This window comes from Plecotus auritus, assembly GCF_963455305.1.
Source record: "Plecotus auritus genome assembly, chromosome: 7".
Lineage (NCBI taxonomy): Eukaryota > Metazoa > Chordata > Mammalia > Chiroptera > Vespertilionidae > Plecotus > Plecotus auritus.
Genome location: NC_137774.1, coordinates 59,705,757 through 59,725,165, shown reverse-complemented (window position 1 = coordinate 59,725,165; position 19,409 = coordinate 59,705,757). Strand labels below are relative to the sequence as shown.

The 19,409-nt window shown below is 49.1% G+C and overlaps 1 protein-coding gene across 2 annotated transcripts in view; it reads right to left on the bottom strand.

The window, feature by feature from the left end:
- Positions 1-198: 198 nt before the first annotated feature.
- The window catches only part of LOC308255047 (acyl-coenzyme A synthetase ACSM4, mitochondrial-like), a 33,530-nt gene continuing 14,319 nt past the window's right edge, over positions 199-19,409 (bottom strand). Inside the window, exons 4-14 of one of the 2 annotated variants that reach the window (XM_080681875.1) lie at positions 18,169-18,376; positions 13,356-13,499; positions 12,496-12,652; positions 8,220-8,299; positions 6,499-6,622; positions 5,635-5,715; positions 5,399-5,500; positions 4,835-4,962; positions 4,643-4,742; positions 2,666-2,785; positions 199-922 (exon numbers count right to left, since the gene is read on the bottom strand). In XM_080681875.1, the coding sequence (XP_080538001.1) occupies positions 836-922; positions 2,666-2,785; positions 4,643-4,742; positions 4,835-4,962; positions 5,399-5,500; positions 5,635-5,715; positions 6,499-6,622; positions 8,220-8,299; positions 12,496-12,652; positions 13,356-13,499; positions 18,169-18,376 (1,331 nt within the window). In that variant the 3' untranslated portion in view covers positions 199-835. The remainder of the gene's footprint in view (positions 923-2,665; positions 2,786-4,642; positions 4,743-4,834; positions 4,963-5,398; positions 5,501-5,634; positions 5,716-6,498; positions 6,623-8,219; positions 8,300-12,495; positions 12,653-13,355; positions 13,500-18,168; positions 18,377-19,409) is intronic. The other variant, XM_080681876.1, reaches the window with a different exon arrangement.

Genomic DNA, 19,409 nt, shown 5'->3' with positions numbered 1-19,409 from the left:
GTCTTGTATATCTATAAAAGGCTAATATGCAAAGTGTCCCCTCCGGAGTTCAACCGGGAGGCCGGAAGTTCGATTGCTCGCTATGACATGTGCTGACCACCAGGGGGTGGCGTGGAACATGGTGGGTGACCTGTGGCAGCAGCGTGGCACTGAGGGAGCCAGGGAAGGAGGAGGCAGGGAGGTGGGGAACCTGATCACCAGCCAGGCCTAGGGACCCTACCCGGTGCACAAGTTTCATGTACCGGGCCTCTAGGGTATTGATAAAAGTTATTACATTGTCCTTAAAAGTAAAGATACAAAAATTTATTTTTAATAATTACTTTCAAGTGGTCCAAGTTTCAGATATTTTATAGTGAATCTACTTCAGAATGATAACTAGTAATATAGTACTTAATTAAATTTACTTACTGGCTTTTGAATTACATGTTTATTTCTTGTTTTAACATTAATATTTTAATCCCTCTTAAAGAATTAGTAATATATAAATATATTAAGCAGAATTCTGTCTTCAACGTTTCTCTCAGAATACTTCTAATCTTTATTTTTGTTTAATCAGGCACAGAATAAATTCATTGTCCACTGTGTATTTCCAAGCAATCATTTGATCCCTGCAATTTTAAACACTATTAATCATAATCATTGCCTGTGTCGGTTTAGTTATCATAACAATTTTCTTCCCAATATTTAGATTTTTATTTATTTTTTGGCTAAGTACAAAACAGACTCAGTTGAGTTTTCAACCAGGAAAAATCTTACACATTTTAAGAGAGTTGTCACTGAACCATCAGGAAACAGAAAGCTGCTCTGTCGGTACTTCACGCTCGCTTCCATCTGGTCATGTCCGCCCCCACTCCTGGTCTCTTAGGACGTTGCGCTTGATTTTCCCTGTGATGGTCTTCGGGAGCTGTTCAACAAATTCCACCTAATCAACAAAACATCATGAGACATTTGATTCCATTGGACTTGTCCCAACTGTCAGTACAAGGCCTATGCTTTGAATTTCCAAGTATATTAGGCCCAAGAGCACTCTGGTAGCTGAATCTGGTACTATCTTTAGGAACAATTTGCCACCATTTTTTCCCCCTCATATGTAATGGGACTGATTTAGTCATATGAGGCTTCTTACTAGTTACTCAGTACTGCAGAGTTAATTAAAACTTCTGGTTTAGCAAGCATTTGTAGTGTCCTAGTATAAAATATTTTAAAGCAAAACTCCTAGAGCTTAACAAATTGGAATGCATATCTTCTGTATATAATGAGAAAAAAGGGGACATATGTAATCCTTTCACAGTAAAGATTTTAAAAAATTAAAATTAAATAAAAAGCTAATAAGATCTAGATGTACCAGTTAATGTGGATTTTTTTCAATAGGTGGAGTTACACATATGTTGATATATATGCGATTTGATATGTATGCTATTTTGTTGTATTGACAGCAAGCTTCAAAACTTCATATGTCAAATTTGCTCAAGGTGTTAACATCATAGATATTTTTACACTTAAAAATGTTGAATTTTGTGCCAAAAAAAGAGCATTTGTGGGAAGTTTTAATTCATTACTTTATTTTGAAGAAAAAGTTATTGTATACTTTGGGAAGCTTATGGTGAACATGCTCCATCTCAAGATACTTGTGAACGTTGGTTTAAACGCTTTAAAAGTGATGATTTCAATGTGAAAGACAACGTCCAGGTCAACCGAAAAAATTTGAAGACCAACAATTATGAGCATTATTGGATGAAGATGCATGTCAAACTCAAAAACAACTTGCAGAAAGATTAAATGTTGCTCAGCAAACAATTTCCGATCGTTTACAAGCAATGGGAAAGATTTTAAAGGAAGGAAAGTGGGTGCCGCCACATCAACTGAACAAAAGACAAATGGGAAACCGAAAAGTCATCAGTAAAATGTTGCTTCAACGGCAAGAAAGAAAGTCTTTTTTGCATCAAATTGTGACTGGCGATGAAAAGTGGATTTATTTTGAGAATCCCAAATGCACAAAATCATGGGTTGATCCAGGTCAACATCGACTGCGAAGCCAAATTGTTTCGGAAAGAAGACAATGCTCTGCGTTTGGTGGGATCAAGAAGGTGTGGTGTATTATGAGCTGCTAAACCTAGGTGAAGCTGTTAATACTGATGGCTACCGACAACAAATAATCAATTTGAACCACGCTTTGATCATGAAACGACCAGAATGGTCCAGAAGACACAGCAAAGTAATTTTGCTTCATGGTGACGCACCATCACACACTTTAAACCAGTTAAAAACACGTTAAAAGATCTTGCCTGGGAAGTATTAACCCACCCGCCATATTCACCAGACCTTGCCCCTTCAGATTACCATTTGTTCCGATTGATAGCACACGTACTTTCTGAGCAGCACTTCAAAATGTATGAAGAAGTGGAAAATTGGGTCTCTGAGTGGTTTGCCTCAAAACAAGAAAAGTTCTATTGGGAAGGTAGCCACAAATTACCTGAAAGATGGGGGAAATGTGTAGCTAGCGATGGACATTACTTTGAATAAAGCACTTCTGATGTTTCTCTTGAAATTATTGTGTTTTCTTTGATTACAAAATTCGCATTATTAACTGGTACACCTAGTATATACTTACTAGCTTAGACCCTTGTTTGGTCACATACACTTAACTTTGGGGCAAAATACTTGCCTTTCTTGGATATTTGTACGGAGCAGTTACTTTTTTCACATGCTTCTGAAGCTCAAGAGTTAATTTCTCTGGGTCGGATGATTTGAAGGGCGCAGATAAGACCACAAAAGCTTTCACTACCTGCAGGAGGAGAATAAGAGTTGGGAACCAGTCAGGACACAGGCACTCATGGTTTGCTAGCAGCAGCTGAGTGGTGAGAGCAGCGAAGCCAGATTCCCCTCTGAGTCTGAACAAGCGTGGGCACAGTGAGGCTGGAGGTCTAACCCACAGGAACAGTCTGCACGGGAGCCAGGGGTTCAGTAAAGCTGAAGTTTTCTTACTTCTATGTCACACGTGTATTTGCATTGCAGTCTCACAGATGCCCCCTCACTGTATCAAACCTGCACCGCTAGGAAGCATGAGTGGCACAAATGGAGGTTCTGGAGAATGTGTTGTGAAAGGGGCTTGGAAGAATGAAGGGGGATGGTGTTTGCTGGGAGATGGAATCTTGAGGAGGATTGAGCTACCTTTGAAAGGTCTTGTTTGCCTGCTATTTTTCGCTTCTCTTTGTAATACTGTTTAAGACCCACCAGTTAGGTAATTATTAAGGTTAGCAAGTATAGTTTAAATTTAATTCACACATTGACTCTAATTTGTGTTTACTTTTGAAGCTCAGCTGAAATCAGTTATGTTGAGAGGATGAGAAGATGGTGGCAGGAGAACAATATTTTGGAGACGAACCCACTGAGTAGAACTGGTACAGGGTACACGGGTCTGGGATCCAGGGGCACTGCAGAGGGCACTGCTATGTGAGGGGTAGAGAAAGAGCTGTGGGAGGATACTGACAGGCAAAGTAATTTTGAAACGTTGCCCTACTGAGTGTAGGAAACGTCTGTGAGGAAAGGAATCTCTTCCATCCCACGTGCTTCCTCCTAGAGCTGAGCTACTGCCGTCATTCCCCAGGCTTCCTGTCATCACGTTCTAGGTCGGCTCGTGGGGCTTGTTTGGCAACCTGGCCAGCATCTCCTGTTTGCATTGTTTCTGTGAGAAAATATGTTCTGAGTCCATGACAATGTACATACAGTACAACCCGCAGCCCTTGCTTGTGCAGTATCTGTCACTCCCTTTTTGGTAACAGTGCCCTGATTTTCCTGAGGAGGGTTACCCTAACCTCTGGGGGCGTTGACTCTTAACTACTGCCTCCAGTGACCAGCATATGATCCTGGTCTGGCCAGTCCGCATCACCATCCTGGACCACTTTGGTTAGAGACGTGATCTAAGACCAGGCACATGGATTCCGGGAGTTGCTTGAGACTTGGCAAGGAAGCTGTCCCCTTCCCTGAGGTGGTGAAGCTGTGCATATCTGGAACTGACTGCTGTCGAGTAAACCGCGCCCCCGCCCCCAAATGGAGGCACCATGAAGAACAGCAGAGTCAGTAAATCAGCCGTTCTCAACCTGTGGGTTGCGACCCCTTTGGGGGTCGAACGACCCTTTCACAGGAGTCGCCTAAGACCATCGGAAAACACAGATATTTACATTACGATTCATAACAGTAGCAAAATTACAGTTATGAAGTAGCAATGAAAATAATTTTATGGTTGGGGGTCACCACAACATGAGGACTGTATTAAAGGGTCGCGGCATTAGGAAGGTTGAGAACCACTGCAGTAAATGGAGACGCTAGGTTTTGCCAACTGCATGTGAACCCTTGGGTGTGGCTGTACCTGTAGGCCTCACTTGTGGTAAGCCAATAAATTCCTTTTAAAAAAAAAAAGTCAGTTTGAGTTGCATTTTTATCACTTGCCACCAAAAGAATCCTAATACATCCCCTTTGGGACACGATCCACGTGGGATGTGGATGCCAGTGTACATTTTTGCCACGTGTGTGCCTCATAATGAGAATTACATGGCTACTCTTGATTCACTCTTTAGAGTGGCCAAATGGACAGAGCTTGAAAGTATGAAGTTGCTGCTTCCATTAGCGGCATTCACGCTACCTCTCCCCTGATGGGGTCTGGACTGCTGACCACGGCTGACTCCACAACTGCGGGGTGCTCAATCAGCGCGCTCTCCACTTCAAAGGGCCCGATGCGGTACCTAGAAGAAGAGAGACAGGTACAGCCCTGCACCACCGAGTCGAAGGCTCCCCTGGAGAGGGACTGCTCTCTAGCTGTGGCAAATGTACCAACCCGGAGGTTATGATGACATCATCAGCTCTGCCAACAAACCAGAAGTACCCGTCACTGTCCATCACGCCTCTGTCTCCAGTGACATAAAAATTCCCTCTTACCGTGGCGGCGGTTTTCCCTGGATTGTCCTAGGAATCAAAGGTGACACGGGGGTTAATTTGGTCAGAATAGAAAAGGCACCCATGAAGTGACTAATACACTGCACATCCTAATTCTAAAAGAAGGGAATTCTTAAAAAGGTAGCTTATAGTGTAGAACACAGAAGGCCCAAGAGTATAACACAGTCAATCTCTCACCTCTAGGGCCTTATCCCCCTCCCCAGCAGCCTGTCGGGGGTACTTTCTGAAGATAGCCGCCGCACAGGTTTCTAACATGCAGACTTTGATATTTACAAAACTGAGGAGACAGAAGATATTCTCCCTTTACAGCTGAGATAGACTTGGATGCTGTGACTGGCCCAAGGTTCCATGCAGAACCTGGTAGTAAATCTGGACCCGGGTCTGTCTGAATCCCTACGCCAGCTTTTCTGTTAAAGCGTAAGTAGCATGCTCTGCATTCTCGTACCACATATTCTGAGAAGAAAGAGAAGGGCCGGGTAGGCTTTAGCGCGAGGGCAATATCTCCTTCTTTGCCAGTTGGTAGGATGTTGCCATTTTCATCTATAATCTAGAATGAAAGAATCAACTTAGGTTCTTTAAGTTTTCTTTTCACAAAATGGAAATGGGTTAGGAACCGTTCTATAATGATCAGCGGAAAACGCTATAAAACATTCTTTATTGAACCAGTCGGATGTCACCCACCTGGACATCATAGGGCAAGACTCCCTTCCCCATCGAGCCCGGTTTAATGTCCTGTCCTTTCAGATTGGCACAAATGATGCCCTGTAGGGAGCACATTTTATATAAGCAAGCAAAGATTCCTTTTCAGCAGCTATTTATATACAACAATGCAACTAGGACTCGGTTTTTACCAATTTTCCCAGTATGTGAACTCATATTCTAAAGCACTTTAGACTAGTGGTTCTCAAACTTGAGTGTTTGTCAGAATCGCCTGGGGTTTGTTAAAACACAGGTTCTGGGCCCATCCCAGAGTTTCTAACTCAGTAGGTCTGGAGGGGGATTCTGAGAATTTGTATTTCTACCAAATTCCCACATGCTGCTGACACTGCAGGTTTGAGGCCCACACTGTGAAGACCATTCCTTTAGGCTAAGGTACCGTGACAGGCACCTATCTGGGTCCTTCGAGTGTGATGGAAAGGGGAGTTGCAGAGCCCTGGTGGGGTAGCTCACTTGGAGAGCATCGTCCTGATATGCCAAGGTTGTGGGTTTGATCCCCAGACAGGGCACATACAAGAATCAACCAATGAATACACAACTAAATGGAACAACAAGTCAATGTTTCCCTCTCAAAATCAATAAGTAACAACAACAGTAATAATAAATAAAGATGAGCTGCACAAAGCTGAACCTCTGCAATCCCTCGCCCTCTAAAACTGGGTGGGGAGGAGACAGGAAGACTATAAGGAACAATCACAATTCCTCTCCAGCCAGCCCTGACTGGGTAATTCAGAAGTTTTGATAACTATTGGCAGGGGAAGGAGCGCCCTAAAAACTTCAAGCATGATAGGGACACTCCAGGGGCTTGGCTGTGCCCCCTGCACGTACCACTTCCGTCTGTCCATAGCCCTCGTGCAGGTCCAGCCCCGTCTGCCCCTTCCACTGCTCCCGCACTTCTGCGTTGAGGGGCTCCCCTCCCGTCAAGCAGCGATGCAGCTTCAGGAATTTGTATCTTGAGAGACAAAGAGCTGCGTGAGATCTTGGAGTGGGGGGGGGGGGGGGGCGGGACCTGAGTGGCTTTCAGCACAAGATATTAGGATGTTCTAGCAACAAGCAAACAGGCTGGGGAGGCATGCCTCCCAGGAGGTTACCTGAGGAGCATTTGCTGAGCACCTCCGTCTTGCCACCTTGCCACATGCTATTCTACGCATGTAAATGATGAAAACAGTTTCCTGGCAGAGCGGACACCTTAGCAGGTTAGTAAAGAGGAGAAGGGGTAGGAGGAAATGCTGATAATGCTAGTAATCCCTGGCTGTGAGCATTTACAAGTGATGGGACAACACTAGCCGTGGCTGAGCGCTGACTGGTTGAAGGGCTTTAGGAGCAGTCTCATAACCCTGAGCCCCTTTGACGGGGGAGGAAACTGAGGCTGAGAGGCATACGGAGCCTCCCAAGGCCTCACAGGGAGGGCGGAGCTGGCTGCTCTTGGTGAGACACTGGCAGGTGCCTCCCCAGGCTGACACCACGTCCTCACCACAGCCATGAGGTGCTCTTAGTCCTCTTAGGGTGGAGGTAAAGGGAGCTTAGTGAGGTCGCTGTGGGCCTGAGGGCGCACTGTTGGTCAGGAGCACAGCCCCGCCTTGTTTACTTCGGAGCGGGAGCTTCTAACCACAGGACTCAGGTGAGAGGCTGGAGCAGCCTGGCTCTGCCCCAGGGAGGTTCCCACGGGCCGGAGGTGTGCAGGCCGTGAGTGGCCTCTCCCACATGCCCAAGCAGCCTGCGAGTCACTCCTGAAATGGGGCCAAGGGGCCGCATCTGAGGGCCAGCCACACGGGAGCTGACACTGACTCAAGGGAAGGTTCAACATCGGCTCTGTTCGGCCTCTCACAGCCTCTCGCCTTCTGGTGTCAACACCTCACGGAGCAGAGGGCGGGCGAGCCTGCGCCACTTAAAGCGTTTCTCTCCTCCTGACATTGCAACTCCACTGGACTTTCAGGTGATTTGGCCAAATTGAGCAGAACTTCGAATCATAAGGCTTCAGGCTTCTCGTCGGGACAGTATAAATGTAGTTATGGCTGTTTCTGGGGGTGGGAGGTGGTGGGGGTGCTGGAACTGTAGGGCTCTGGTTGTCCCTGGAAAATGTTCAATGTCCCCTAGAGGCTACCCCTGTTATTCTTAAACTGGGGGGCATTTTTGTCCCTCCCCCTTCCCCGAGATTTTAACAGGAGTGGGAAACGTCCGGCCCACGGGCTGTAGAAGGCTTTCAAAATCGTTTGGTCTGGGCCTGCCAAGGCATTAGGGGTGAGTTATTAAATGTTGGACCAAACAGAGCAGGGTAATTTTCAAGCTGATAATTTTCCATGGCCTGTGAATGAGGCTATACATATCCACATGGCCCTGGCAGAGAGAGGGTCAACCCCTGCTTTAGGCACTATATGGAGACCCTTTTCATGGTCACGGCTGGCAGAGAGGGAGGTCTACCAGCACCCAGTAGGTGGAGGCCAGGGATGCTGCTCAACCTCCACATGCACAGGATGCCCTGCGGAGAGAGAGTTTTGCTCCCATTATAGCTTTGCTTATAGCTCAGATGGAGATTCCTACCCACGCACCTCTTAAGGTCTTTCTGCACGAGCATCCGGTACACAGTGGGCGCGCAGCACAAGGTGGTGATGGGGTAAGTGGTGAGTGTCTGGACAACAGAGAGAGACACAGGTGTCAGATGTGGCTGATTAAAGGCCACGACCAGAGCTGATGTCTACAGCCCCAAATTCTCTTGTGTCCATCTCACAGGGATAACAAAGCAAATACTAGTGACTGTATGTCTGTTGGAAATTTTCAATTATTGGAAGGAATCTATATATATAAAAAAGCAGCTACCGTAACGGCCCTAACGACCTAACAACCAGTCGCTATGATGCCCACTGTGGCCACCGAACCGCCCGATCAGGGGGTGGGGCTGGCAGCTAACCTTGAGACCTCTCCCCCCTGCCAGCCTGCCCCTGATTGGACTCTCCCACCCTGATAAAGAGCAGGGCCTGCCAACCAAATGCCCTCTCCCTTACTCCCCCTCCCCCAGCCAGCTGCACCTCTGATCAGCCCACCCAACCATGATAGGCCCGCCCCTGATTGCACCCACCCAATAGGGGGCAGGGCTGGCCAGCCAACCTTCTGCAGCCTCTCCCCCTGGCCAGCCATGCCCCCGATGGGCCCCCACCATCCTGATTGGCGTGCAGCCCCTCCCCCAAGCTGGCCCCACCCCTGATCGCCCCCAACCCTGATTAGGGGCAGGGCTGGCTGGCCAACCACCCATGGCCCCTCCCCCAGGCCGCTGGCCCCCAATCGGCACTCCCCACCCACCCCAATTGGCGGCAGGGCCCACCAGCCAATCACGGCCCCTTCCCCCAGCCAGCCTGGCCCTGATCGGGGGCCCTGATCAGGCCCTGATCCAGGTGGGCCAGCTGGCCAACCTCCCGCCATCTCCTCCTCCCAACAGGCCCAGCCCCGATCCACCCTGAATGGAGCTGGCCTGGCCAGACCCCACCCATGCATGAATTCGTGTACTGGGCCTCTAGTATGTATATGTTACAGTAATAGACATGCATAATCAAATCCAACAGAAAGTGAACTGTTGAATTTGAGAACCACCCCAAACTGGTTTATTCTACTTTGGGGCCGCAAATGACCTCTCCTGGGGGAATTTTGAAGTGCTGACCCCTGGACAGCACCAACCCGGATCTGTAAGTGAACCTACCCCAACCTTCCCAGCACTGCTTCTATAGGACTTCAGTCCTGTTGAGTGGACTGGTGAAATGCATAAGCAAGGCTTTTTCAGGCCTTTGATTAGCTGCTTCAGACTTGCAGGGCTCATTATGCCTCTAGCTCAGCCATGGGCAAACTACGGCCCGCGGGCCAGATCCGGCTGTTCTATCCGGTTCTCTTGCTCTCCCCTCCACTCCTTTACTTTGAATTTATATTAGTTCACACAAACACTCCATCCATGCTTTTGTTCCGGCCCTCCGGTCCAGTTTAAGAACCCATTGTGGCCCTCGAGTCAAAAAGTTTGCCCACCCCTGCTCTAGCTCCTTAAAATCAAAGGCATCTCACATCTGGAGAAATACTCATGTTTCAAGGTCCTCTTTCTAGACAGGGCCCACTCTGTCCCATGACCGACAGTCCATCCGCATTGAATGTAAGCGTCAGAGAGCACGCTCTCCAGATGGGTGTCTAGGCCACCTGGGTGTCATGGACCAAGTATGACGCTCACCTGTAAGCAAGCATTTCTACTGTATGTGCTTGCTTCCTGGATTCCAGCTGTTCTCAGTAAGTGGATGTCTCTGACTAAGAATAGTGCAAATCCATAAATGCTTTCATAGCACTTAAAATGCACACATTGTATTTGTATAATAAGAATGTTCTTTTTTTTCTTTTTTTAGAGAGAGAGAGAGTGGGAGAGACAGAGAGAAAGAAACATCAATATGAGAGAGACACATCAATCGGTTGCCTCCTGCATGCACCCTGACTGGGGCCAGAGATCTAGCCTGCAACCAAGGGTTCAGTGCCCTTGACCAGAACTGAACCCGAGACCCTTCAGTCCAAGGGCTGACACTCTAACCCAGGGGTGGGCAAACTTTTTGACTCGAGGGCCACAATGGGTTCTTAAACTGGACCGGAGGGCCGGAACAAAAGCATGGATGGAGTGTTTGTGTGAACTAATATAAATTCAAAGTAAAGGAGCGGAGGGGAGAGCAAGAGAACCCTCCGCTCTTTCGGCTCCGCGGGCCAGATAGAACAGCCGAACGGGCCGGATCCAGCCCGCGGGCCATAGTTTGCCCACGGCTGCTCTAACCGTGAGTAAAACAGGCTAGGGCAAGAATGTTCTTATTTTAATATTTTATGTAATGTTATGTTAAATACAATTAATTGCATAACCTATCATTATATTAATATACCAATTAATAATATTAACAATTAATATATTGTTAATAGATCTTACATAATATTATATTAAGCACTAGAGGCTCAATGCACGAAGATGTGTGCAAGAATGGGCCTTCCTTCCCCTGACTGCTGGCACCGCCTTCGCTCCAGCCAGAGCCGCCTTTCTGCCTTCCCACGCTGCCCAGAGGCCTGGGGCAGCTGGGGCAATGCGGAATGCCTGCATCATCACCATGGTGATGACGCAAGCATCCCACCTCGCCCCTGGCTGCTCGGTGCCTGCATATGCAAATTAACCTGCCATCTTTGTTGGGTTAATTTGCATACTCGCTCCTGATTGGCTGGTGGGTGTCACAAAGGTACGGTCAATTTGCATCTTACTCTATTATTAGTATAGATAATATATTAAAGGTGCCTTTAAACAAAAAAATTTTAAGTATAAAATATTTAATATTTTATAAAGACATATTTATTTTAGCCCTGGCAAGTGTGGCTCAGTTGGTTGGAGTGTTGTCTCATGTCCCAAAGGTCCACAGGTTTGATTCTGGGTCACAGCACATATATCTCAGTGCTTTTTTAATCTATGATTTTTTTTTTTTAAGTTTTAGGTTTTGGGTTTGATCCCCTTTTGGGGTGTGTTTGGGAGGCAACCAATCGATGTTTCCGATGTTTATCACATCAGTGTTTCTCTCTCTCCTCCCTCTTCTCTCTCTGATATCAATAAAAACATATTAGGTAAGGACTATATATATATATGTGTGTGTGTGTATGTGTGTGTGTGTGTGTGTACAGTATATATATACATATATATATACTGTATATATATGTATATATATATGTATATATGTATACATATATATATACATATATATACATATATATATATATATATACACACACATATATATATATGTATATTTACAAATGCAGGTTTGAAACTGCAGAGTTAACTTGTGTACCTCAGGACATTTTGTACACTTGCTGTGAGATTCTAGTTCTTACATTCCCGACATTCCTGTTAAGATGGCAAGCCATCTCGTCAGGCCACCTAACAAAATAGCAGGGTGAGACGAGCCTTTCTGCCCACACAGGAGTGGTGTTCATTTAATGATATGTGTTTCTTAAACTTAATTGGTGTTTCATGGTGGAAAATAATTGGCCTGAGTCCCCTTTTCTAAAGGTTAAAGGCGGGGCATCTACTCTGCAACCTGGCTGAGTGGAGGGGCTGCTGGCTCCAGGCCACGGGTCCTGAGAGTTAGCAGAGTCTCTCCTGGGGAGAAGAAGCGGCTGCTCTGGCAGCAGGTAACCCCACCTCCAGCCTTCTCCACACAGGGGTCTGGATTTGTCAGTCACGGTCTTTGTTTCGCTAATCAGAAACCACAGATTTGTTTAGACTTAAGACTTTTAATTTGTTATCTAGAGTCAGATTCTTCAGCAGCCATGGATGTAGTGACAATAGCAAATCCTGAACAATTTGAAGCACAAGATTGGGTTTTATGCCCAAGAGTGTGATGCATGTTCCCTCTCCACTCTGGTGAAAGTACATTCAAAAGCCCCCGAAAGTGCTCGCTTCAGCAGCACATATACTAAAATTGGAATGATACAGAGAAGATTAGCATGGCCCCTGTGCAAGGATGACACGCAAATTTGTGAAGTGTTCCATATTTAAAAAAAGAAAAAAAGCCCCCAAGAGTCTGTGTTTTACAAAGAAGTGACTTTGCTCAGCCAGTGTGGCACAGTGGGTTGGAGCACCAAGAGGTAGCAAGTTCGATTTCCAGTCAGGACACTTACCCAGGTTGCAGGTTTAATTTCAATCCCTGGTCAGGGCATGTGCAGGAGGCAACTGGTCCATGTTTCTCCCCCCCCCCCCCTTTTCTGGGGATTCATTTCTTTCTCTCTTTTTTTTTGAGGGAAGACAAAGGAAAGCTGCAGCTAGAAGTTGAGACTTACATCTAGGAAAGTGTCAGTGTCAAACTGGGCCATCTGATGCACAAAGACACAGGCTCCCTGGAGCCAGGGAGCAAACACGCTGCCAATGGCGGCCTTGATCCAGCCAGTGTCGGACATGTTCCATATGGTATCTGAGGACTTCAGATCCAGCCAGTACCTAAATGACATGGAGAAGAACAAGACAGAACAAAACAGCCAGGGAAGCCAACAGACTGGTGTCTTTGAGGACTGGCAGGAACCTCAATGACTACAAAGAAGGGTCAAAAGAAGCCCCAAGGAAAATGAATGCTTCTACCTCCCACTTTTGGTAGAAGACTGTTCAGAATCCTAGGTAGTCTGAGAGTGGAGTGGGAGGCTGGGCTTGGCATAATTTTCTGAGTTTGTCCATTGATGCAACAAATATTTACTGAGCAAACATTATATGCTAGGCACCTTCTACAAGCATAGTGAGCAGGACTGGCCAGATCTCCACTCTTATTTTAGGGAGGAGACGGTGAGGAAGCACAAGATGAATTAGTGTGTAAATCAGTATCGTGGTTTCACATAGTGATGTGCTGTGAGGGAAATGAATGGGGTGGGGTGATCATGTGGGGATACCTATGAAGGCTTTCTGGGTGCGTCAATGTACCTGGCGGAGAGGAGGAGCCAGATGGATTCTCCCGTGGGGACTGAGCCAGGCAGGTTCCTGAGCTCCTGCCTGATGAGGAGCCGCTCATGGAGCTAAGGTTGGGCAGGGGCCCCGAGAGCTGTTTTGTACATGTTACATGGGAGCTATCCACGCAGCAGGGGTGTCAACTAGGCAGTTAGACACACGTGTCAGCAGCCCAGGGCAGACTAGCAGAATCGGCGTTTTCTCCTACCTTCCACAGAGAGTGTACCCAATGCCAAGGCTGCTGTGAGAGTGCTGGGCCATCTTAGGCGAGCCTGTGGTCCCGCTGGTGAAGTATATGGCCGCCGGTTCCCGGCTGCCCGTCTCCACACGACTGTGCTCTGCAGAGGCGCATCTGTAAGGCATGGACCACCTGATGTGGCTGATGTCGGCAGCCCAGTTCAGCTCTGGCGTCCTTTTGCTCTCTACTTATGCCCTCTTGGTCCCGAAGACAGTTAATAGAACAGAACCTAATCCAAAGCCTCCTGAGAGGCTTTCTCAGGCGTGGAGAGGGGCTTTGCAGACCAGTGCTGAGGTTAACAGCTACTTCTCTCTAAGCTCCACCTCCCTGTAGACCAAAGGCATGGCCAAGATCACTTTCAATTAAAAGAAAGAGCAAGATGCCAGCTGGCATGGCTCGGTGGTTGAGTGTCGACCTATGAACCAAGAGGTCACAGTTCAATTTCCAGTCAGGGCACATACCCAGGTTGCGGGTTTGATCCCCAGTAGGGGCGTGCAGGAGGCAGTTGGTCCATGATTCTCTCTCATCACTGATGTTTCTATTTCTCTCCCTTCCTCTCTGAAATCAATAAAAATGTTTTAAAAGAGATGTGTACTTTATTTAAACTTCTTTTTTCTCAGTGCTTTTTTAATCTATGAATTTTTTTAAAGTTTTGAATCTATACATTGTTATTAGCATTTCAGGAGTTTTTATGATTTAAAGGGAGATCTTTGGTATTTGAATCAGTTTTCAATACTTTTTATTTAATATCTTCAATATTGCTGACACAGTTAATTGCTTACCAAAGAGACCCCATCCTCCTTGCATTGGTAAAACTCTGATCTTGTCAGGTATGTGGCAGCCATGTGCTTCAGCAGGGACTGGGGGTCAGGGAGAGGGTGGGGCTGAGTCTTGTTAACCTAAGCCAAACATGGTTTAGGGATGGGCACAAGAGGCAGTTCCGGTCAGAGAGACTCACAGGCTTTATGGGGAATGTTTCCTTGTTCTAGAAAGAGCCAGGAGGAAGGGCTGCTGCCCCCCCTCCCCACCCCGTCTTGTTCTCTGGCCTTTGGATGTTGCTGTGAAAGTGCAGGGGTCTGGAACTACCCAGCCATGCTGGGGTCCCCTGGGGGTTGGCAGACACCCAAGGTGGCCTGGTGGGAAGATGAGTGAACCTGGATCCTTGTCAATCATCAAACCACTTGCTCAGCCAGCTCTCACCCACAGCTCCACTTTGTGTAATAAAGCGGCATTGTTTGCCCACTTTTGCTTGGTCTCCCGTGGACCCGCAGACCTCGCCCTGGTCCTCCCTGTGGGGCGGGGCTGGCTCGGGCTCCCGGGACCAGTGGCTGTGCAGGCGCCAGGCCCAAGCCTAGCTCCGGCGGCTTCACTTTCACCTTCACTGGGAGGAGCAGGCATCTGGTACAGACGTTCAGAGAGTCCCGCTGAGAGAGAGGCTGTGGAGGCAGTGAGGCGCCCCAGCCAGCACGCCTGGCCCCCCACGCCCAGCCCAGTGGATGCCGGTCGGCTGCCTGCGGAGCCTGCGCCGACGCCAGCCCAGCATTTTGAGCAGATGAGGGATGGCTGTTTGACACAGTTTCGGGGCGTTTGGTTACTCAGTAGATAACTGATAAAATGCCTCCAAGCCTGTGAGACTCTTGTATCATAGTTTCAAGTTCCTGGGCCGAAGGGAACAGGGTTGAGGACACCATGTTAGCTCATCTTGACGAACGAACAGTATTGCCATTGAAACGCAAACAGTGAGACTGAGGATATGACCACCCCTGTACTGTCTATGTGGTTTCATAAAACATGAAAGTGGTTTTCCTGCTGACGTGCCTCTTCCCCCCAAAGTAAAAAACAAAGCACAACACAGCGCCATCCGCTGCATCGGTCCCTCTCCGCCTCTGTGGGAAGAACCGCTCACCGCATCCACCCTGTGAACACACCTCCTGCTCTGAATGCTTCTCAGTCCGCTCAAAGACGCTTGGATATAAGGCTTTTCATTCTTTTTATTTTATTTTTTACTAAAAGCAGAGCTATTCCAGTCTGTGAGTGACAAGGAGATTTTCAAGCAGGACTCCACGGTCTGCCTCCCTTTCTTGGAGACTTGAGTCATATCCTTCGGAGCTGATTAAATGCTGATGAGTTCCAGAATTGTATCTTTATCTCCTTGAGTCCGAAATGCACATCTCCACCTGCTGGGTGTCTGGCTGTTCACGGGCCATCTCAGCCTGCCCAACCTGGCACTCTTCCTCCCTGATGGGATCCACCCCGCAGTCGCCAATTAACCAGCAGGTCAGCTGGGCTCCTGCCTTCATCCTCCAGATCCAACCAGCCTCCAGGTCCTGCTGGGCTTCAGCGCCTCCTTCCTCTGTCCCATTCACCAGAGTCAGACGCTCCTCGTCTGCCCCCACATTAGGCTCCAGGACCGTCTCTCTGACTCCAATTTGGTCCTTCGCAAATTCGCCTCCTGCACAGCTGCCGGGGAAATCCATGGAGACCCAGAAATGACCTGGCACTTCCCTTCCAAACACTCGTCAGCAGCCTCCCTTGCTTGTAGGGTGAAGGTCAGGACTGAGCAGGTGAGGTCCTTAGAGGAGAGGCCAGCCCCTGCCTCGCTGCGGGTCAGCTTCGCGCCCCTGCCACCCACACTGTCTTGCTCCACACCTCTGAGGGCGCTTCCGCTTCCACCCTCTCTGCTGTCCCTCTGCCGGGAGCACGGCTTCAGTCCCGCGGGACCAGAATCCAGGGATCCGGACCCACAGGGAGGAGCCCTTGCTGCCAGGGTGGGAAAGGAGGAAGCCCAACCTGGCCCATAATCTGACCTTCCCCACATCCTGTTATAAATGTCCTGGAAAGCGTTCGTGGACTTCTGTCCCTGGGAGGCAGGAGGAGGGGACCTCCTTGACAGAACATTGGCCCTAACAGTGCGACCTTAGCCCGATCTCGCTGGGGGTGGGTTTCTGAACGACGGCCTGTGTCGGCAAGGCCAGCGCTCCGTCCCGTGGCTTCAGAGAAGCAGTCCGTGACCCTTTTGGAGCATGTCGCACCTAAGTCGTTCATTCCAGTGGCGCTCCCTTTGTCCTGGAAAACACCCCAGTGTGAAGTTTCCCATTCTAACTTTGCCTGAGTTCAAAAGTATTTTCTTTTGTCGTCTTTGCGGCCCATTTAAGGTTCTGGGGCCTAGCAGCACGCTGCAGGCTGGGGCGCGGTGCCAGGGTCTGCGGCTCAGCGGGGACTGTGGCGGAGGAAACCGGGAGAACTCCGAGTGCATGTGGTCCGGTACCTGTCCTTTCACATGTTTCTCTTTTACACTGCACGATGCACAGAAGCACACGGTCCTGATTGGGAAGCAAGTGCACACACGTGTGTCGGGGAGCATGCTGGAAACCCTTTCCCATGGGGATGTGCATCAGGCCTCTGCAGCCAGCGCCCGGGGCCTGCGCCGGGAGGACCTCGATGTGAAGACGGCCAGGAGGGCGACGATAACCCCTGGCCCCGCCAGGCTCTGAGCCGCCCTGCACATGCTTCGCCACTCGGCCGCTTCCACACCCCGAGGGAGGCCCCCGCCTGCTTTCTGGAGAAGACACAGGCTCAGGGATGCCTCCTGATTGCCAAAGTGACACAGCTTATAAAACACAACAGCATTGCTGGCATGGCCCTGGAAGAGAATTTGGGGATTGGCCAGTCGGATTTGGTTTATATCATTAGCTGGATAAAACTTCATTCCCACAAAGGAAACTGCTCTGTTACTCAACAGGGTTTCATGTTTTCCTCTATACATTTCTACAGAACAATTGTTTTCAACATGAGCCACCTAACAGCTGCTTGAGGGATCAGACCACCTATCAGTATTCCACGCCCTTTCGCAGTTTAGGAACCACTTTCTCACACGAGCGATGTCCTCAGCGCCCCGAGACGCTGTGCAGAGCAGTCATTCCCTTTGCACATGTGAAGGAACGGAGGGACATGACCCGTTCTGGTCATTCCTTCGGTAAATACTGTTCACGCGCCAACTTAAGTAGGAAACGGGGACAGCGTGATCAACAACAGCCTCTGCCCTCATGGGCTCAGTTGGGGGCAGGAGTCGGCGAGCTGTTTCTGCAGAGGCCGGACAGGAACATCTCAGGCTGTGCGCCTTAAGGTCTCTGTTGCATCTGCTCAACTTGGCTCTGGTAAGACGTGGACAATGTGTAGACAATGCATGTGGCTGTGTTCCAATAAAACTTTATTTACAAGAGCAGGTGCCCTGCCAGAATTGGCCCATGGTCCCTAATTTGTCCATCTCTGCGGTACAGGAGCAAACCACTAAATGGGGAAAGTGTCGGGACATGATATTTAGGGAGCGTCGAGGGCTGTGAAGAGAATAGCACCCACGTTCGGGAGTGGCGTGGACTCCTGCCTAGATGGGTGGCCCAGAACGGCTCACGGAGGGGAAGACATTTGAGCTGAAATCTGACAGGAAGGACTGGGAAGAGCATCCCAGGTAGGAGACACAGTGATACAAAGGCCCTGAGGTAGGACGTGGTTGAGGAATAAAAGGGAGGCCAGAGGGCATTAGGCAGTGAGAGTGTGGGAGGTGTGGGCCACAAGGGAGGCAAGGCCACCCGTGCAGGGCACTCACCACAGGCCGTGGTGGGCGCAGGGAAAGGACACAGAGCTGCACCTTCCCTTTCACCCTTAGGACCTTCCAGCAGGTGATTCTCTTCTGGAAAGGATCCCAGATCAACGCACAGTATTGCTTGAGGCGAGCTCACCCCACACCTCAAGGAGACTCTGGGAGGCGGGGTGGGGTACTCACTGAAATAACTCCTGGAAGCTGAGCCACCCGGGCCGGCTGCGCGGAGACACCAGGAGCTTGGTCTTCAAGTCAGGACACTCAGACATGATGGACTCCACTGCTGGGGCCACCTCCTCACTGGCCACGAGGCCCTTGGCCTTGGAGGCCCGCAGCCGGTAGAGGATGTCCTTGGCGGTCAGCTGCGTGGTGCCCGGCATGAAGACAAGCCCTGGGAAGGAGAGGCTCCCACTGAGCAGGACTGTGGTCCCCTGGGTGAGACTGTGGCCTGTGGCCGCTCGGGCTTTGTCCCCATGGGGAGGAGCTGTGCAATCGCTGTCAGCCGCCTGCCCTCCCGGGGCCCCGCAGGACCCTGGCCCGGGAAGGAGGGGGGATCCTAGAGCCCTGTGCTCAGAGGCCAGCAGGCCCTGGGCCTGGAGCTGTCCTTGCGCCTTCCTGTCTTTGTGACCTTGAGCATGTTACTGGGTCTCTCGGTGCCTTCCTTTCCTGATCGGTAAAATGGGGGGATAATAGTAAGTGTCTGGCATATAGGAGGCATTATAACATGGGCCATTGTTGTGCAGCATTTTCATGGGACATTTTAATCATTATCATATCACACTTAAATAGCTCTATAGCTTCTAACACATTCTCATGGACACTTTTGAACCAGTGGTTCCCAAAGTGAGTTTTGCAAGATAATCCACAGGGGATGAAGAATTTAAAATTAAAAAAAAATTATTGAAATGTTAGAATTCTTTTTACCTCATTTTTGTACATATTTTAGAACATGCATGCAATATTACAATATAAATAACTGTATCCAGATGGGAGGGTGTGTGTTGCAGGAAGCCACTGCACACCAGCCCTGTCATGAGCGTGCACCAAGGCACACGGGAGGCCGAGGCGCCTGAGTGTTGGCAGGGCTGGCGCTGGGCACCGAGTGTTTGTGTGGAGATGGCGGTGGCTCGGAGCAATCTCCTGACCTGGTAGCCTCCAAGACAGTGTTTCCTGATCTTGTGCCCTTCACTGCCCTTTAGACGGCCTGTCTGCTGTGCCTGCCGTCCTTTGCCGAGGGCAGGATGTGCACCTGAAACTGAATAAAAGCGGACGAGGCCAGGACTCGGGGTGCCTCTTTAGGAAAGAGACTCCACCTGGCTCCACCCCTTAATAAAGTCATATTTCTTGTCTAGCATTTTCATTTGTGCACCGGCCCCTCCTGCAGATCCTGAACCCCGCCGTGCAGGTCGGGGCAGTGTGTCCCA